The sequence below is a fragment of the Amblyraja radiata genome, chromosome 21 (assembly GCF_010909765.2).
Source record: "Amblyraja radiata isolate CabotCenter1 chromosome 21, sAmbRad1.1.pri, whole genome shotgun sequence".
Taxonomy (NCBI): Eukaryota; Metazoa; Chordata; class Chondrichthyes; order Rajiformes; family Rajidae; genus Amblyraja; species Amblyraja radiata.
Window position 1 is genome coordinate 25,611,410 of NC_045976.1, and position 15,106 is coordinate 25,626,515.

At 43.1% G+C, this 15,106-nt stretch overlaps 1 protein-coding gene across 1 annotated transcript in view; it reads right to left on the reverse strand.

Moving 5' to 3' along the window:
• mapk12 (mitogen-activated protein kinase 12) overlaps positions 1–15,106 on the reverse strand; it is a 42,019-nt gene that overhangs the window by 10,878 nt on the left and 16,035 nt on the right. Inside the window, exons 4-7 of the mRNA XM_033039797.1 lie at positions 6,731–6,842; positions 5,546–5,575; positions 2,666–2,713; positions 289–403 (exon numbers count right to left, since the gene is read on the reverse strand). Coding sequence (XP_032895688.1) covers positions 289–403; positions 2,666–2,713; positions 5,546–5,575; positions 6,731–6,842 — 305 coding nt within the window. The remainder of the gene's footprint in view (positions 1–288; positions 404–2,665; positions 2,714–5,545; positions 5,576–6,730; positions 6,843–15,106) is intronic.

The window sequence follows — 15,106 nt, forward strand, 5'->3', positions numbered from 1 at the left end:
ATATTTACAAATTCCCCTTCGAAAAAATATCCCTACTGACTCTGGGAATCTCTGGCCCACGACTGTTCAAAGTGGAGAATCAGCATTCAAACACACACAGAAGCCCAGCATAAATGGTGAAAGAACACAAACTATCACCACCCATCCCGTTTGGAACCTCCTGTACCATCTGTGGTTATCTGTGGCCGTATCCCAAGTTGGCCTCATCCTCAGAACACATAGAGCTGGGGTACAAGCAAGCCATCCGCCACCCCGCGGGACTAATTAACAACAGTAAGGTGAGATTACCTGTTTGAGTATAATGCATCCAGTTAAGTATCACCTCCGGGGCACGGTACCACCTGGTTACCACATAGCCAGTCATTTCCTGATCAGCATGTCTTGCCAACCCAAAGTCCAGAATCTGCAATGCAAGGTGACACGCTTTGAAAAGGCCACAAGTTAAACACATCCCTTTCTCCGTCATGAACAGGTTTTACATTGAATCTACAAGCAGTTGCTGAATGCATACAAGTGCGTAGTGAACAAATCCTGCTTTCCTGTCCTTTTACCATTTCACCCTTCCATTATCAGAGTCACAATGTAACCAGGATGGCAAGGCAGTTCTTTGACTTCATTCCCACACTATAGTTAGAGCGTAAATCAATTTGGAATTTGGGTTTCAGTGGATAACAGAGTAAAGAAAAAAATGACTTGGACGAAACTGTCCCATTTTGGATTCATAAGAGACTGCAGAGGCTGGAACCTGGAACAACAAACAAGTTGCTGGAGGCACTCAGTGGGTCGAGCAGCATCTCCGCATCTGTGGGGAGAAAGGAATTGTCAATGTTTCAGGTCCTGATGCAAAGTTTAAACTGAAATGGCAACAATTCCTTTCCCCCCACAGATGCTGTGGAGGCCAAATCCACAGTGGATATTTTCAAATTGGAGATTGATAGATTCTTGATTAGCAAGGGTGTCAAAGTTGACGAGAAGACAGGAGAACGGGGTTAAGAGCGAAAAAATAGATCAGCCATGATCAAATGGCAGAGCAGACTTAACGGACCAAATGGCCTAATTCTGCTTCTTATGACCTTATGTTCAACCCACTTAGTCCCTCTAGCAGATGGTTTGTTTCCCATGTTGCTTTGCCCTGAAGTTAAACCTAGCATTCCACAGGCTGACTATGGACATAGAGTCTGAAGTATTTTCACTGACACCAAATGCAAATCAATTTTCACAATGTGAAGTATATAGTAAAGGAGCATACTAATAAATTGTTTATTTAATCAAAACTAGGTAAGAATATAGACTATATACTGTATACTATAAAGAGAATATAGTAAAACTTAGGGAAACAATAGCATGAAAGACAAGAGCTGATCTGGAGAATGTATAACATGTGTGACACAAAAAGCTGGAGTAACTCAGCGGGACAGGCAGCATCTCTGGAGAGAAGGAATGGGTGAAGATTCGGGTCGAGCTTCTCTCCAGAGATGCTGTCTGTCCCGCTGAGTTAATCGAGCTTTTTGTGTCTATCTGGTTTAAACCAGCATCTGCAGTTCCTTCCTACATATAACAAGTGTGTGCTGTCTGGGAAAAATAAATGACTGGAATTGTGTTAACTAACAGCTTGAGTATGAACATTCTGCCTGTTATTTATTAAAGGTGCTAATTAATTTTAAATAAATTAGTTAGCTTCTTTGACAAAGGATGAGATAAGGGAGTCTCAACTGAACACACGAAAATGCTTCTTACTAATACATCGTCAGAGTGATTTGTACACCTGAAGTACTTGATTGTGACAGTACTATGAAAAGTAATGAAATAGAAATGGCAACATCTATACCCATCGCCAGCACAATGTCAAGCTTTCAATGTTGTAGGGGAACAACAGGAAACTCCTGTGTTCAGATAACATCTTTAACATTGTAAAATGTCCCAAAGCACTCCTCAAGTATCTTACAAATGGAAACATGAGGGCACATGAGCAAAAGTTCAATATTTTAAAGCAATACCAAAGGTAATAAGGTAAATTGTTTTGGGAAGGGGTTCCAGACTTTACGATATGGCCAATTAACCTACAAACCTGCACATCTGTGGAGTGTGGGTGGAAACCGAGCACCTGGAGAAAACCCACGGGGTCACGGGGAGAACATACAAACTTCATACACACAGCACCGATGTCAGGATCAAACCTGGGTCTCTGGAGCTGTAAGCTGCAACTCTACCGCTGCGCCACCGTGCCGCTCTTGTCAAGCCCCTTGAAAACTTTACATGTTTCCATGAGATCATTTCTCTTTTATTATGAATTCCAGAGAGTAAGGTCCACATCTGCTTAATCTATCCGCAAGCAACACACTCTCCATCCCAGGAATCAACTCGGTGAATCTTTGCTGCACTTCCTCTATCACAAGATTATTCTTCCTTACGTAGGGTGACCATATCTTTACACAATATACCAGGTGCAGTCCACCAAGGCTCTTTACAATTGGAGCAACACATTTATATTCCTTTCCTCTAACTCTCTTGCAGTAAAGACCAGCATACCATGGATTAATTGTTTGCTGCAACTACATGTTGACTTTCAATGACAAGTACATCCAGATTATTCTGAACCCCAACACATTGCGATCCCTCAGCATCACACAAGCTTCGCTGACGTTAAATCAAATATTAAGCTTACCTTTAACTCGCAGTCCTCATTGATCGCCAAATTCCCGGGTTTAAGATCCTGACAACAGAACAATCAGACACTTAAGTTAGTCCAGGGATACAGAGTTTTGGTGGCTTGTGGTTTTTAATATGTGTGATTCCATTGCGAGTGCACTCTTTTCTGAGTCATGAAAATCACGAAAACCACTTCAAGACTTGAGCACAAAAATCCACAGCGACATCCCAGTTTGTTAGAGAGGAAGTGTTTTTCTGCTGATGGCCCGTCTTTTGAGTGAGAGCTATTTGTTACTCCGATCGCTTCATCAGAACAGTAACTACAGTTCACTGGCTGAGTCATTGGGTGGTGTCAGGGTTATGGAGAGAAGGCAAGAGAAAGAGGTTAGGAGGGAGAGATAGATCAGCCATGATTGAATGGCGGAGTAGACTCGATGGGCCAAATGGCCAAATCCTGCTCCTATCACATGATCTTACGATCGTGTGACTGTAGAGCACTTGGCTTAGCCTGGAATGTCTGGAGGAATACAGATCTCTCATCCTCAATGACCTCGTTTATGTCACAATGTTGACGAGAACACCCCTACTATGAGCACCATGTTGAAAAATGACAGCGGGGGCCAGTTTAAAGATTTGATGAGTCAGTTCTATGGTCCACAGCCAGTGTATTTTGCAATAACCACACATAACCACAGGCCACATTTTCAGTCATGTATATTACAACCAAAATGCTAGTGACTATTTACTGCCTGGTTTCTGCTTCAATTGCTATCAAGCAAACACATTCAATCGTTTTGTTATTTTAGATCCAGAAAAGATGAATGGTCTTTTTTATATGTTTGGCAACATAATTTGCTGGTGATTGTTTTTAAAGCCACCCTCAGTCTTAAAAACCTACAATCTGGGAACAGCACAGTTGTGCAGCTGGCAGAGCTGCCGCTTCACAGCGCCAAAGACCCGGGTTCGATCCTGACCTCAGGTGCTCTCTGTATGAATGTGGAGTTTGTACGCTCTCCCTGTGACTGCATGGGTTTCCTCTGGGTGTGCCAGTTTCCTCCTACCTCCCGAAGATGTGCACAATTGTAGGTTAATTGGCTGCTGTAACATTTCTCTTAGTGTGTAGGGAGTAAATGCAAAAGTGGGATTACATAGAGCTAGTGTAAACGGGTGTTGGATGGCCAGCGTGGACTCAGTAGGCATGCTTCCATGCTGTATCTCTAAACTAAAACTAGACTAAAAACTGAGTTTTTAACTTAACCAGCTGCTAAGGACCGATTTTAAAAATATGCACTGCTTATAAAAAACATGCCAATTTAGAATATGCTTGAATTATTGAAAGAACACAAACAGACCAATATGCGTTGTAAAAAGGCAAATTATTGTACAAATCTAAGATAGACACAAAAAGCTGGAGTAACTCAGCGGGACAGGTAGCATCTCTGGAGAGAAGGAATGAGTGATGTTACTTCAGACTGGTTAGGGATTTTGTACCTTGTTAGCTTTAAACTCCCGCTTGGAGTCCAGACGTCCCTTGAGTGTCTCACCCAGGGAATTACAACACACGTGAGCCACTGATATATATAATTTTTTTAAACATTTAATTAAAAGACACATAAGAAGTAGGATGTGATTTTAACTGAGAATCCACGTACTTCCCTCTATATTGACACACTGGTTATGGGGAATGATAATTACAGCCACATCCCCTCACGTGAAACCAATAAAATGCACTGATCATGTTACCAACAGAGCTGAATCACGAGCCCATGCCATGACCATGGGCTTGAATATTATTTGCTTATCACCTTTGTTAATCGAGTCTTGCCTTAATGTGCCACAAAACAACAGGATAAGCACTACACCTGGCAACAGAGCAACTTCCAAGTGCTGGAAAGTAAGACTTGACTTTATTACAGAGATACAGTGCAGAAACAGGCCCTTCAGCCCACCGAGTCCGTGCTGACTAGTGAACTACCACCATCCTAGGGACAATTTACAATTTTACCGAAGCCAATTAACCTACAAACCTGTACGTCTTTGCAGTGTGGGAGGAAACTGGAGCACCCGGAGAAAACCCATGTGGTCACAGAGAGAACATACAAACTCTGCACAGACAGCACCCAAGGTCAGGATGGAACCCAGGTCTCTGGTGCTATAAGACAGCAACTCTACCATTGCACCAGTGTGCTGCCTAAACTAAACTTATTTAGCAAAACAATGCTCAGGAACCTTACTTAGTCTTTATTTTGTGGACTATATTTACGTTACACATTCGCTCAGCTAACAACATTGAACTTCATTGCTCCTGCACGTACCTGAGACATGTTTGTAATATGGACCTTCCTTTGTGCTGGACTCAGCAAATGATAAATTTTCTCTACAAATTACGAAGGCTGTAATGCTGTTCTGGAGAAACTGCTGGAGTGAACATTACACCTCACTTTATAAATTGAGGACCAGAAGACATAGGTTTAAGGTGAGGAGGGGGGAAGATTTAATAGGAACCTGAGAGGTAACTTTTTCACACAAAGGGTGGTAGCCACGAACTGCTGGAGGAGGCAGGTACTATCGCAACGTTTAAGAAACATTTAGACAGGATAGGACATGTTTCGAGGGATATGGGCCAAATGCAGGCAGGTGGGACTAGTGTAGATGGGACATGTTGGCTGGTGTGAGCAAGTTGGGCCGAAGGGCTTGTTTCCACGCTGCATCATTCTATGACTATGCTTGAAGTTGTATTAAATATTTTCTGAGACACAAACCATCCAGTCTGGTGTGTTCATATTTCCAAAAAGTGATACCCAGATAATATTCATTCTTTTCTGTATTGTCCAGTGGCAATACAATTACAATCAATAAAACCTATCAGTTATGTCAGAGCATAAAACGGACTTACCCTGTGGATGATCCCTGCAGAGTGGATGTACTGTTAAAAAGACAAGACATGTTTTAAAATAAGGAAGAGTCACATATATCAGGTCCTAGTTAGAGATTTTTTTCAGCAATAAAATATACTTATTTATCAACAAATTCATTGCTTCACAATCCGTGCGCACTGAAAAACAAATATGTGGTTTGGAAAATGTGGAGAAATTCATAGATAGAGTTTTACAGCGTAAAGCAGGCCCTTCAGCCCAGCATTTCTATGCTAACCATTGTGACTATACTAATTCCTCATGTGAATTAATTTCACATCCTTTATGCTTTGCCCCATCAAATATCTGACCAAATGCCTCTTAAATATCATTAATATCCCCGTCTATCACCTTCTCTGCAGATATGAACTATGAGTAAACAATTTACATCTTTAAACCTCCTCCTTTTCATCTTAAACCTAGTCTAGTTTCAGACACCCCACTCACAGGAAACAGATTCTGACTATCCACCCTATCTATGCCTCTCATCATTTTAAATACCTCTATCATGTTAACTCTCAGCCTCCTTCACTTCAGGGAAAACTGACCTAGAATATCAAACCTCTCCTGAAAATTCAAGCTCCTGAAACCAGGCAACATCCTTGTGCATTATTCTGCATCGTCTTGAGTTTAATCACAACCATTGACCAGAACTGCACACATGACTCCAAGCTGGCCCTAACCAATGTCCTGTACAATATTTTGAAACATGATGGACTCAACAGCTCAGCCGAGGAAGGAGAACATACCATACACCTAAGACACAAAATGCTGGAGTAACTCAGTAGGGCAGGCAGCATTTCTGGAGAGAAGGAATGGGTGACTTTACGGGTCAAAACCATACACCTTCCATGCCACCCTGTTTACCTCTGTTCTTACCTTCATGGAACTATTTCTGGTATCCCATGGCCTCTCTTCAACATTCTTCCCAGGGATCTGCCATTCAATGTGTAAGTTCTGCCCTGGATTAACTTCTCAAAATGCATCACTTCGCACTTGCCTGAGTGAAATTTCTTAGCTTGTAATAGGCATATAAAATAAAATATTCCGTGGTATGTGAAAATCTGGAGTAACATTTCAGCAATCTTTAAATTTAAATTTATCAATTTTAAACAAATTACAGATTAGTTACTTAGTCAATGTTTGAAAGAGGTGGATAAGCCGACCTTTAGGCCTTTTAGGACTTGATACACCAGAAATTGGATCCGATCTTCAGTCAGTTTCTCATGCTTCATTAGTTTGCTGAGGTCCATTCCCATAAAAGGCATAACCAAATAACTGCAAAAACAAAGCAAATTAATAAATGTAGCATCAACATAACACAGGAAAGGGTTCTTGCATCCTGCTGCTTCCTTAGTTTGAAGAGCTACATCAGGAGGAGCTCGTAGGTGAAGTTTTTCTCAGTGGTAAGCCATGTCTAGACACAGCATGGTGATTTTAAGTTTAGTTTAGACTCAAAATGCTGGAGTATTTCAGCGGGTCTGATGCTGCCTGGCCCGCTGAGTTACTTCAGCATTTTGTGTCGACCTTCGATTTAAATCTGCAGTTCTTTCCGACACATTAAGTTTAGTTTAGTTTAGTTTAGAGATACAGTGCGGAAACAGACCCTTCGGCCCACCGGGTTCGTGCCGCCCAGTGATCTCTGCACATTAATACTATTCTATACACAGTAGGGGCAATTTACACATACACCAAGCCAATTAACCTACATACCTGTACCTTTGGAGTGTGGGAGGAAACCGATGATATCGGAGAAAACCCACACAGGTCATGGGGAGAACGTACAAACTCCGTACAGACAGCACACGTAGTCGGGATCGAACCCGGGTCTCCGGCGCTGCAAGGCCGCAACTCAACCGCTGCGCCACCGGGCATGTGAGAGTCTTTAAAAAATGGGACTAAAATGACAGATTTTTGTTTTCCAAATTATACATTGTAGAAGCTCAATAATAAGAAGCTTTATTGAAAGATTATATTTACATAAAAATAATCAGTTCAGCTTAGTTCTAATGTCCGCTCCCTGGACAACAAACTTGACGAACTGCGTCTTCTCAAAACACATACAGGGATATAAGACTGCTGTGTGTTTGTTTTCACGGAATCATGGCTCCACGGTAATATCCCGGACACGGCAATACAGCTGGAGGGAATGACATGGTTCCGTGCGGACAGAGAGGCAGCTAGCTCTGGTAAGAGCCGAGGTGGAGGCCTGTGCTTGTACATAAACAAGGACTGGTGTGTGAACGCTACGATAGCCGGGAAACACTGCTCTCCGCTGATAGAATTCCTCATCGTGAAATGTCGGCCTTTCTATCTGCCGAGCGAATTCTCCGTTGTTTTTGTTGTGGCTGTATATGTTGCTCCAAGTTGTGGCTGTATATGTTGCTCCAAGTGCTAATGTAAATTCTAAGGCCAACGAAGCACTGGGAGCTCTGCATGACGCCATCAGTGAGTTCCAGACCAAATATCCTGATAGCTTCATTGTGGTGGCTGGGGATTTTAATCACACCAGCCTTAAGACTCTGCTCCCAAAATTCAAGCAATATGTGGATTTTGAGACCAGGGGAGAGAACATCTTGGACTTGGTTTACACCAACACCCAAGAGGCTTACAAGGCAGCCCCATGCCCTCACCTGGGCCACTCGGACCACATTTCAGTGTTTTTAACACCAGCCTACAGACCTCTGCAAAAACAAGTCAGAGCGGAGAGAAAACACACCAGGGTCTGGCCAGAGGGAGCAGCATCAGCACTGCAGGATTGCTTCCTGCACACTGACTGGGATGTGTTCAGGACAGCAGCATCCTATGATGACCTCATCAACATCGAGGAGTACGCAGAGACTGTAACCAGCTACATTGCCAAGTGCACCGAGGATGTCACTATCATGAAAACCTTCACTGCACGTGGAAACGAAAAGCCATGGATGACAGCAGAGGTGCGCTCGCTGCTGAGGGCTCGTGATGCAGCCTACAGAGCCGGTAACACAGCCGCTCTTCGATCTACCAGGACTGCACTGGAAAAAGGAGTCAGGGCAGCGAAACGTGCCTATGCAGGGAAAATCCAGGGACACCTCTGTGACACAGGAGACACCAGGAGGATGTGGAAGGGAATCCAAACACTGACGGGGTACAAGGCAAGGCAGCAGGTAACTGACACCGACACTTCTCTCCCAGATGAACTAAACAACTTCTTTGCACGTTTTGATGCAGCAAACACCACACCCAAGGGGAGAGCCAGCCCCTGCTTACGAACCGACCAGCCAGTCCTGACCATAGACCCGATGGACACATGGAGAATCCTGTCTAAGGTCAACCCGTGGAAAGCAGTCGGACCCGACAACATCCCAGGACGTGTGCTCAATGAATGTGCTGAGGAGTTAGCAGATGTGCTAACAGACATCTTTAACATCTCCCTTAGTCAAGCTATTGTCCCCACATGCCTCAAAACTTCCACAATAATCCCCATAACGAAGAAACCAGTGGTTGCCTGCCTAAATGACTACCGCCCTGTCGCCCTGACCCCAATAATAATGAAGTGTTTTGAACGCCTGGTGAAACCCCACATTACTGCCAGCCTCCCCTCATCGTTAGACCCCCTCCAGTTTGCCTATCGCCCCAACCGTTCTACAGAGGATGCCATCTCTACCACGCTGCACACAGTACTCACGCATCTGGAAAACAAAAATACATACGCCAGAATCCTGTACATTGACTTCAGTTCACCGTTTAACACCATCATCCCACAGAGACTTGTGGAGAAACTAACCCTGCTGGGCCTCAACACCACCCTGTATCACTGGATCTTGGACTTTCTGACAGAGAGACCGCAGTCAGTCCGTGTTGGCAAGAACACTTCAGGCTCGATCACGCTGAGCACCGGCTCCCCTCAAGGCTGTGTGCTCAGCCCGCTGTTGTTCACACTGCTCACACATGACTGTGCTGCCAGATTCAGGGACAATAAGATCATAAAATTCGCGGATGACACAACAGTGGTGGGACTCATCAGCGGAGATGACGAATCAATGTACAGGGAGGAAGTAAAACAACTAGTGGACTGGTGCGGCAAAAATAATCTAGAATTAAATGTCGACAAAACAAAGGAGATGGTTGTCGACTTCAGGAGGGCGCAGCCAAAGCATACACCCCTCAACATCAGTGGCACCACAGTGGAGAGAGTGGAGAGCATAAAGTTCCTCGGTGTGCAAATTACAGACAGCCTCACCTGGTCCAGGAACACCACTGGGACCGTCAAACGGGCCCATCAGCGACTGCACTTCCTGAGGAAACTAAAACAGGCCTCACTCCCCACCAACATCCTCAGGACTTTCTACAGGGGTACGGTGGAGTCTGTACTCACGTACTGCATAAATACGTGGTACTCCACCTGCAACTGCTCGGACAGGAAGGCTCTGCAGAGGGTAGTGAGGGGAGCAGGGAGGATCATTGGCGTCTCCCTACTCTCGGTACAAGAACTGTTCCAGAGCCGCTGTCTTAAAAAAGCTCAGAGAATTGCTAAGTACAACCTGCACCCCCTCCACATACACCTGGATCTCCTGCCATCAGGCAAGAGATATCGCAGCATCAAAGCCCGGACTACAGACTGCTAAACAGCTTCCTGCCACAGGCTGTGAGGCTGCTAAACAGTCACTCTGTACTCACAGTCACCTGATTCTGCGGCTTGGCACGGACACTTTAATAACTGGCACTGGCCACTTCAATAACTGGCACTGGCCACTCAAATCAGCTGCCCCGGACATTTTTATGATTGGTTTTACTGTATTTTAACGTTGTTGTTTTATCTGCTTTTAACTATTTATACTGTTCCATCAGGGACTGGATTCTTTTTAGTGTTATTATGTGTGAAATGTTTTAAATTTCATGTGCGATGCTCCGGTATTCCCTGGGAAACGTCTTTTCATTTTGCACTGTACAACTGTTGCTTGCAAGATGACAATAAAGATTGATTGATTGATTGATTGATTGATTGATTGGTTTATTGTCACGTTTGCCGAGGTACAGTGAGAAGCTTTTGTTGCGCGCTAACCAGTCAGCAGAAAGACTACACATGATTACAATCGGGCCATTCACAGTGTACAGATAAACATGTACAGCAAACTGCACTTCGAGCAAAATAATCAAAGCAAATCCATTTAATTGCTGAAAATGTTATAGTCATATTAATTCTATATTTGAAAAGGTTTTCTAATTGGACATAATTGTTGTGTTGACCCTTTTTATTCATTTATCCTTCACGATCCACGCACAAAAAACGACACAATTGGAACATCTTTTTCAAATTGTTTTTATTGTTTTTCTTGTCATCGCCTTCTCTCCTGGGGCAAGATTTGCATTCAAGGAAAGATGTGCACATTCGATACAATTGTTAGCAACTTCATAGTTGATCGTGTTTGTGCATTGAACAGAACCATTATTACATTTTTATGTTAAAATTAATTGAGGATGCAATAATCAAGGGATAATATCATGATTCTAGCACTTAGAAACATAGAAACATAGAAACTAGGTGCAGGAGTAGGCCATTCGGCCCTTCGAGCCTGCACCGCCATTCAATATGATCATGGCTGATCATCCAACTCAGTATCCTGTACCTGCCTTCTCTCCATACCCCCTGATCCCTTTAGCCACAAGGGCCACATCTAACTCCCTCTTAAATATAGCCAATGAACTGGCCTCAACTACCTTCTGTGGCAGAGAATTCCAGAGATTATCCAGATTTTTTATTTGCAGTAGTGATGTCATTGCAATCATCTAGGTGCAGGTATTATTATTGGTTACATGCTCTTGGTTACATGGAGCGGTTGTGAAACACTATCATGTGCTTTCTGCTTTGCTGAGCGCAGGCCGAGACTGTGATATTCGAGATCAGCCCGGTTAGGGCTGGATAGAGTGAATGTGGAGAGAATCTTTCCACTAGTGGGAGAGTCTAAGACCAGAGGCCATAGCCTCAGAATAAAATGATGCATCTTTAGCAAGGAGATGAGAAGGAATTTGTTTAGTCAGCGGGTGGAGAATCTGGGGGATTCATTGCCACAGAAGGCTGTGGAGGCTAAGTCAATGGATGTTTTTAAGGCGGAGAATGACAGATTCTTGAGTAGTGCGGGTGTCAGAGGTTATGGGGAGAAAGCAGGAGGATGGAGTTGCGAAGGAAAGATTGATCAGGCATGTTTGAATGGCAGAGTAGACTCGATGGACCGAATGGCCTAATACTGCCCCTGAACCTATGAACATGAGCATCACTGGAGGTCTGTGTTGGGTTTGACTCCAGTCTTGCAAAAGGATGTCAATAATTTGACACAGAACTCTGTCACTTCATGAGGGTTCTGCCCTGCTGTCTTCACATGTCAGAAATGTGTTTACAGACTCCTTCTTTAATTTCTGTTTGCATGACTCAAACACTTCTCAATAGACTTCTCACCTCCTCAATTATCCCAAACTTTGGAATATTTTGCTTTCCAAAAACAGTTTATATCCTTCTACTTATCTATAAATCAGGTTACGCGAAGATTATTTTGGATCAGTCTTTTCCCAAACAAAATCATACAATCAAAAAAATGTGCAGGAATACACGGCACAGAATCAGGCCCTTCGGCCCACATTTTCCATGCTGGCTGTAAGGTCTATCAACACTAATCCCATTGGCTACATGCCCATGTCCCACTATACCTTTCCTCTACAAGTACCTGTCTAAACACTTTTTTGTAATTACATCTGCCTCCACCTCTTCCTCTGGCATCTCGTGTCCAGATAAGCACCAGCTTCTGAGTGAAATACGTACCCCTCAGAACTTCTTTAAATTTCCTCTCTTCACTTTAAACCTCTGCCCTCTAGTTCTTAACTCACCTATCCTGGACAAGAGATTTATAAAATCCCTCATAACTTTATAAACCTAAATGTTTTGTATATTGTTGAAACGTTTCATTCCACCACTCATGAGCCTAAATATAGAAATCAACTTGCACACTCTTTTCTGAACCCTTTCTAATACATCAATGTGTTTTTCAGAGTGAGCTAAAGAAAGAGCAGCCCTGGCAACTTTAACATTTTTTGTTTGATCAGGAACGTGGGCCTCACTGGCAAGATCATTGTTGGTAAAGTCTGTGGCCTGAACTGAATGGCTCACTAAGGGCATTTCAGAGAGATCACAAGCTCATAAACGATAGGAATAGAATTAGGCCATTTGGCCCATTAAGTCTATTCCGCCATTCAATCATGGCTGATCTCTGTCTCCCTCATAAATCCACTCTCCTTCCTTCTCCCTATAACCTCTGAACCTGTACTAATCAAAAATGTATCCATCTCTGCCTTAAATATATCCACTGACTTGGCCTCTACAGCCTTCTGCAGCAAAGAATTCCACAGAATCACCACTCTCTGACTAACGACGGATTTAAAGCAGTTAATACTGCTGAGGGTTTGGAGTTACATCCAGGCCAGACTGGATAAGACCAGTCGACAAGCTACCTTCAAGGGCTCCAGCGAACCAGATGCTATTTTACAAAAATCAGATAGCTTTGTGGTTATCCCTTTGAGGCTGGCTCTTTATTCAAATTATTTAATTAATTTAATTTGATATAATTTAATGAACCAAATTTGAATTCTCCAGCTGTGGTTCGAACTCATGTCTGTCTGTGCAGCGTCTTGTGGCTTATTTTTTTCTTGTGGTTTAATATACTGCAGCCCCCAATTTGCTTCATAATTGCTTTGGAGGAGCCAACGCCAGATGGCTTCATTAACGATTACCTCAGGGTAGAAGGCAAGTGTTGCGTCGATTACCAGACTAAGAATGAAATAAATGGAATGCTAGTGGTGGATGGTAGTAAATGGAGAATGGTGGAGATTTAGCAGCATATTGGGAAGGTTTTGTTTACGTATGCTTAATGGAGTTATATTTCCATTAGAATGCTTCGTTATATCTGGCCCTTCCTTTCTTTACCTTTCAAAGACGGTCCTCCGTTAATGATGAGCATCACCCAGAGATAATTGCTCATTTGCATTCTAAGGAACACTGTAAATTATTTGGCCTAAGATTGAGGAAACTACGTTGATTCAAACTCAAACGGTAGCTTTGTAGGATAGTAAGCTTTTATATGAGTGACTAAGCCAAAACTGTCAGACTTGCATGCGCTGAATAATTCACTCACTGTAGCTGGATAAGATCTCGCATGTTCACAATATGCAAAATGACGGATGCATTATACAAACTAGTTTTTCTCGGCAGCACTAAGAACAAAAAACTCCATTCACCATTCATAATCAAAACCTTCCCAAATGCTGCAACACCATTACTGTACTATCACTTGGATACCTTTTCCATTATTACCCGCCAGCCGCTGTCCATATATTAGCTGTTGAAATATTGTATAACATGTTCCATTTTGTCACTTCTGCACCAGACTCTTTAGCAGCCAATATGAAAATGGGACATCAAAAATGCTGTCCATATTTGGCACCAATACAATTAGCTAACCTGCTGGCTAAAGGTCTCATACAAAAGAAACCTCACATTATCTCACCAATGAATCTAACGTTCAAAGTTCTGCAGATGTGGCATTTCCAAGCAGGGATCACAGGAGAACGGTGGGATACGCAATGTGGTTGCTCCCCCCCCCCCCCCACAGTTGCCAGGAAAATGTGCAGTTGTACAATACAGGACATCAACATTCACTGTGGCTAGTATTTGCACAATGTTCTTTCTAAAACATGTTAGCAGTGATAGCAGAGAGACATTTCTACATGTCTCTCAGTGTACAATGGCAGGAGGGGCTATATTGTAGGTTTACCCCAGAGAGACTTTGCAGTAAGCTTCAGTCATCTTCAATTGGATCAGCTCCCAATTGCACATTTACTTACTGAACCATTTCAGCAATCATATTGTCAGCAGGGACCAACTCACCCCATATGTTTTTTTAATGGATTTTCTAATGCCCTACAATGCATTTTCTACCATTTGCCTAACACTGATGTCCCACAGGTATCTAAAGGTGCTACATTTAAAAAGTGAAGCAATACCATTTGAGGATCACGTGCTGGGTATGGAAAGTAAAGTAAGAAATCATTTATTGCTCTTCATTTATAATGAAATAATTCCTCACAGTGTCCATTCATGATTTTGTAATGGGCGTAACTGCAAATGTTTATTGTCTAGATATTGGAACAAAGCACACGTGCCTGGTGACAGTTTTCTTCTATGAAATGAGAAATAACTATTTAAAAAAATCACTCCTAAAAGGCCAAAGGAGGGAAAGGAATGGTTTTAAAAAGTGGCCACTGAGAGGAGATCCAATTCTGGAGCTTTGTGCCTCTTCCAGGGCAGGTGGGACTGGCACAAGAAGGAAAGATTACCCCCTCCCCACCCCCCCAAACTGGAGGGCACCAATATTCCTGCAGGGATGTTTGCTAGTGCTGCTCAGGAGGGTGTCAACTAGTGTGGCCGTGCGTGGGTTACACTATAGCCCTCCCCTTAGCCAGCGGGAGCTAGAGGAAGAGATATAGAGGCAGATCATGGAATAACAAGGTTATTG